The sequence below is a fragment of the Eucyclogobius newberryi genome, unplaced genomic scaffold (assembly GCF_026437365.1).
Source record: "Eucyclogobius newberryi isolate DKJ021-1_F unplaced genomic scaffold, fEucNew1.0.hap1 SCAF_3, whole genome shotgun sequence".
NCBI classification, from domain to species: Eukaryota; Metazoa; Chordata; class Actinopteri; order Gobiiformes; family Gobiidae; genus Eucyclogobius; species Eucyclogobius newberryi.
In genome coordinates, this window is record NW_027315945.1 from 8,563,005 (window position 1) to 8,569,004 (window position 6,000).

General features: G+C 39.9%; 1 protein-coding gene across 4 annotated transcripts in view; it reads right to left on the reverse strand.

Moving 5' to 3' along the window:
* Nucleotides 1–4,956, reverse strand: part of smarcc1a (SWI/SNF related BAF chromatin remodeling complex subunit C1a) — a 30,546-nt gene extending 25,590 nt beyond the window's left edge. For all 4 annotated transcript variants that reach the window (XM_072461290.1, XM_072461289.1, XM_072461291.1 and 1 more), the window contains exons 1-5: nucleotides 4,687–4,956; nucleotides 984–1,103; nucleotides 810–895; nucleotides 536–617; nucleotides 318–410 (exon numbers count right to left, since the gene is read on the reverse strand). In XM_072461290.1, coding sequence (XP_072317391.1) covers nucleotides 318–410; nucleotides 536–617; nucleotides 810–895; nucleotides 984–1,103; nucleotides 4,687–4,872 — 567 coding nt within the window. In that variant the 5' untranslated portion in view covers nucleotides 4,873–4,956. The remainder of the gene's footprint in view (nucleotides 1–317; nucleotides 411–535; nucleotides 618–809; nucleotides 896–983; nucleotides 1,104–4,686) is intronic.
* Nucleotides 4,957–6,000: the final 1,044 nt, after the last annotated feature.

Genomic DNA, 6,000 nt, shown 5'->3' on the forward strand with positions numbered 1-6,000 from the left:
TTACGTCTTTTCTAGCGCGAATTTCGCGATCTACGGAAGGTTTCAGATGGTTTAGATTCTAAAACGTAAAGGATATAGAACGTGAGTGGTAGATTTTAATGAGTCCAGAACTGAATCACCAGGGTTTCGTTTTTTTTTGGACCTGAACCGAAACGTTATTACAAGTCCAGATCCGGTCCGTTGTAGCGGTACGCATCCCTAATTCTTGATGTTCAGATTTGTTTAGAGTATATAAACGCACACCAAAAATCTGTACGCACAATTGCATTGAAATACGACAGAGCGCCTTCCTAAATGCAGGTGCGATATTCCCTCACCTGGTGCCTCTTGATGATATCTTTGAGCTTACTGGCTTGTTTCTGCTCTATATCAGGAGACAGGAAGACGTTGGGTCTGGTCAAACAGTTATTCTGGACACAAGAGGAAGTCAAATATTAAAAATACATTACGCAATACCCATGTAGACAGAGAGACAAAAATGAAAGCAATGAAAAGCCCAATATTCGACTTTAATAAAATATTTTTCAAGTCTTACCTGTACCAAGTTCTTCTCAACATTTAAAAACATTTCCACATTTCGGTCCATGCGGGAGGGATTCTGAAGGTCAAAGCGGCGCCTAGAATGGTGAACAGACAAAAAAGTGATACAATAAAGGACTATTTCCAAATACCCTTACAAATTGACGTGTAGGATCAGTTTGGCATTGTTCTCTTGCCATTTATGTCAAAATGCTTTCTTGCAATTACTAAGGTTTGCATCCCTTTAATACAAACCCCAAGATAATTTATACCACAACAGGCACACTCACCATCCCTGTTCACTTTTGAACTTGTACACCGACCCCAGGATATGACACAGAGCACCTGCAGCCTTAAAATCCATGAAACATTTTGCCTGTCGAAACACAGAAAACAATTGATGTGCAAATCAAGGTGAAATGTGGATATTTCCGTGATGTAAATAGGGGTTTTGTTGGACGTACAGGCAGCTTTGTGAGCGCTGGGTTGTTGACTCGACGTCCAAATGCGTCCTCCTGGAACTGCAGCAGCTGAACCACAAGGCCTGCCAGGGATTTGCTGGATGGAGAGTCGTTCTGGACATGCTGAAAGAGCAAAAGCAACAGGTTTAAAATTGGACTGTGGTAAAAATGTAAGTGAAATAAAATATGTTTTTGTAATATAAAACACAGCTGATGTGATTAAGGGGTCAAGGATATTGATAATCTTACATAAAAGGAGGGCAGGGTGAATAGAAAACATCTTGCCGCGATAAAGATTCCCACGCAGCTCCCTTGTGAAAATACACTGTTCGTACAGACCCACATAAATGTCGCCTTAAAAACCCCAATTTAAAATGAATAGAACCCGACACACAATATTCAGGCCATTGAGTAATATCGGTTTCAGTCCAAAAATAGAGCTGGGTTGAAATAATCGATTTTCCGATTTTTAATCGATTCGCATATTAATGACCGATTATCGATTCGTACGTCCATAGATTGATTTTTTTTTTTTTAATTAAAATTATTTTCTACATTTCCCTCAGTGAACTTCAATCTACCTTCAAGAAAGATAATTCAGGACTCCTGGATTATCTTTCTTGAAGGTATATTGACCCTTAACCTTTTCAACGTCTTGTCTTCCAGCCATCAGTAACAAGCAATACTTGTAAGATTTGCTGTTTAATATTGATATAATACTAGTTTTAATATGTTGCTTCTCTACACAGTCGTGAAGTGAAGGAAACGGTTCAAATACATTTAATTTTTAATAACATTAACCCCCGGATCGAATCGAATCGGAAAAAATAGATTTTGAAACGTAAAAATCGGAATCAAATCGATTCTTGAAATTTGAATCGAAACCCAGCTCTAGTCCAAAACCACCAATATCCGTCCCCCATGTTACACCTTACGTTGTTAGGAGTAAAAGGAGAGTATGAATGGAGCCATGAATTTTGAGTTATTGGGCCACAACCTCCTTCCCTCAGTCAGAGCATTGAAGATGGGTCGTGGCTGGATCTTACGACATGACAATGACCCGAAGCACACCACACAGCCAGGATAACCAAGGGGTGGCTCCGTAAGAATAATTTCAAGGCTAGGGTTAGTCTCAAGACCTAAATCCAATAGAGAATATTTGGAAGGAGCTGAAACTCTGTGTTGCTCAGTGACCGACTCCAAACCTGACAGATCTAGGAGATCTATGTGGAGGAGTGGGCCAAAATCCCTGCTGCAGTGTGTGTAAACCTGGTCAAGACTTACGGGAAATTTTTGACCTCTGTAATTGTAAACAAAGGCTTCTGTACTAAATATTAACATTGATTTTCTCAGGTGTTCATATATTTATTTGCACAACAACATACAAATACATTTTAAAATCATATGTGATTTACGGATTTTTTTTTATTAGATTCTGTCTCTCACAGTGGAAACAAGTTAACAGTCTAATCGGAGAGTAAAACAAGGCTAATTTAGACTAAACAAGCCAAATCAGGCTCTGACATTTGTCAGATGAAGGATTTTGGTGTTATTGCGATCGATTATTGCATTAGCCAATATTACGCAGCCCTGGTTTATAATAATATGTTACCCTTTATCATAAATATTAAAGGTGGTATGGACCATTTTTTTCAGCAAATTTTTTATCATATTTCCTCGTGGCGTGGATAAATCATTTGTCCTGCCACGTATCAATCATAAAACGCACCTACCGCTCACCTGCAGCCGCGTCAGGCTTGTCCCCACGTTTCCGCGTGCCTAAGCGCATGGATCTATCATAATATAGTTCCCTCAGTGTACAGGGCAAAATGAAGACGGAGAAAGACAGTTTGAGCTGACGCAGAAGTGGACAGAAATCTACGGGAGACGAGCGATGCGATCCGTTGCGCTAATAAACAAACGCACGTGTGTGATGTATCGGTCCGCACGGGGGAGTGCGCATGCGCACTTCCGCCTGCGTTCTCAAATCGCCGAAAAATCTTCCATACCGCCTTTAATAGAAAAGGATCCATGATTAATTTCCATTTCTATTAATTTTGTTCTCCATTACATTTTTAAAACTAAAAAACATTCAGATACACAAGTTACATATTGACAAATAAATATCTACTTTTTCTTTTGCATCATCTCAATAAATATTATAACAATCAGGAATTTGCCAACATTTTACCAAATGTCTTGGTTAAAGGTTGAATGGACGATTTTTTTGGCCCAAATTTGAGTCTTATTTCCTCGTGGCGTGGACTGCCGATTAGTCCTGCCATGTATCAACCATAAAATGCACCTACATGCAGCCGCGTCGGCTCGTCCTCATGAAAGCAGTACGTTTCCGCGTGTCTAAGCGCATTGATCGATCATAATATAGTTCCCTCAGTGTACGGGACAAAATGAAGACGGAGAAAGACCGTTCGAGCTGACTCAGAAGAAGACGGAAATCTACGGGAGATGAGAGATGCGATCCGTCGCGCTGATAAACAAACGCACGTGTGTGTTGTATCAGTCCGCAAGGGGGAGTGTTCTCAAATCGCCGAAAAATCGTCCATTGCGCCTTTAAGGTTCAATTTAGAGCTGCAACGAACAATTGTTTTAGTCGACTAGATAAATAATGATTTCTTATGTACATTGAGACTTTTTAAATAAGGTTTTAACCAAATAAAGGATGAAATATGGCCACTAAGTATTCTAGAGAGTCAGAAATCAAAAAGTTTTCTTATCAGAAATTTTGATAGTGCCACTTGAATTTTTTATTTAAAAAAGGTATTTTGCAAGATACAATTATCAAAATACTTTATTTTAAGTAAACAATTAGTCAATGTATCGTGGCAATAGCCCTAGTTCAAGTAATGCACAACGCATAACTAGATCATGAAAACAAACACAGGAGTGCAGAAATATAGCTTTATACTTGTTTGGGAGAGTACACGTTTTTGTTCAGTTCTTGTTTAAGTAATTTGTAATAGCTGTAATTACAGACAATATCTGATATTCTAGTTTTAAAAATAGCAATAATTTTTTTCAATGTGTGTGTACACTTTACTTCTGGTTAAAAGAACAGCACCAAAACCTTGTGCGAAAGCGTGTGTTTGTTGTGTATTACGGACTCAAGTCTTTTGTTTGGCCATTGGCCGCCCTCAGCTGTCAGCTTTTACGCTCGTCGTGATTAAAGCACGTTGGGCGTACGTAAAATGCATAAAAATGTATGCAAAAATTATTAAGCTGCAGATTGAATAAAGTAATAACGGTGCCTGGCCCTTGGACCACGTCCCTTTTAGCTTTTCAGCCCAATGCTAACAACTGATTCAACAGAAAACTATTCAGAATTAACAATAAACGAGGTCTGGCAAACTAAACTCATGTTACAAGTGAACGAACAACAACAGCATTTTGTGATATTGGTGAACATGGAAGCAGGAGTCCTTTATGTGCATTTAAATGATTTCCCTATCGGCGATAGCGAGCTAACTAGCTAACAGGATGTTAGCTGAAATGATAACTTTGCAGGGGCACGTGAGCGCATCCATTTGAGAACAGCTCCACACTAACTGCAACGTAGTGAGAGTTATACACGAGTAAACACCAGGATGTGCATATAACTGTCCCGTACAGAGTGCACACAGCAGCGGTCCATTGTGCAGCGGGACGCAGGCCTTCACAAATCAATGGAGAGGCGCTAGCTAACGCTAACCTTCTTGTAGTGCTTTCCGATCCACAGCCGCACACTTTCCAGCTGGGACACGGTCTCTGAACTCTCCCAGAATTTGGACGATGGGCCGCCATCCTTCTTCCTGCCCACTGCCGTGCCCCCGCTGACCGGGCCGGTGGCGGCTCCACCTGAAGCCGCTCCGCTCGCCGCTGTGGTCGCCGTCGCCATTGTGTTTTGTTCGCTGTTGTCTTTCTCCCCGCGGCTCCGCTCCGCGCACACTGTACTCTGCGCTCTCCCGTGATAATGCACACTGCGCAAGCGCGAGAGGAGCGCCACGTTTAAGGCTCGCGAGAGTATAGACAGCTCTAATGCGATTCTATTCTGCCCGGTGGGTAGGGTTTACCCATGGATGTAGGGTTTACCCATGGATGGGTTTACCACAGAATAGAATAAATATCTGCCTAAATTCGCTAATTGACAATGACTCTTGGATGAGAGTCGAAACGTTTTGTTTTTTCCAAAACTGAGTCCAGATGACTACAACTGAACCTTTTGCTACATGGTTCTCCTCACACTGGAAAAGGTGGAGATTAAAGTTTTTATTTGTACCCTTGGTTTGCTGTGATTCAGTGCCATCAAACATACATCCACACAATGAACACAGACACAATGGACGGATAAGTACGGAAGCGTAGACCTGTCAACAGTGCTTAAATCAAATCTACCAGCATAACTCCCAGAAATTGGGAGAGTTATGCTGGTATTCCTGCTCACTATAATATTTGTATTACTATTTTATTTTAATTTTTTGCCAGTTTCACTTTTTAACCTGACACGTCGGTCTTGTCTGTCTGCTCAAAATATGGGAGCAGACAAGAGATTATGCTAGACAACAGTAATTTTTCATTGTATCTATAGATGAATACATGATTTACCACAAATTATCTTTTTTGTGAAGCTCAAATACATTTTGAGGCTAGAAAATAGTATTTTCCCCCCCTCCATTCTTCATAATAAAGAAGCAAACTAACAGACATTTCTACCCTGGAATTAAAAAAAGATTGCTTATTTTTTTCATGATGATCTGTTAAATATTGGAAATATGTTGTGATTTACTGGTACTTAATTTTGCCCCCTGTTGTCTCCATTCTGTAATTTTCAACATTCTGATGATGAAACATATTTAAAGGGTCTATTGATTCACATATTATCCATTTATCAATCATAGAAATACAAGCCGTTAGCAGTGTTTACAGTGTTTACATAGAAATAAAAATCTGATTATGATGTGATTTCTGGAGTGACCAGATTAATACATTATACATGTAAGCAGCTAAATATAATGATATAAAACAG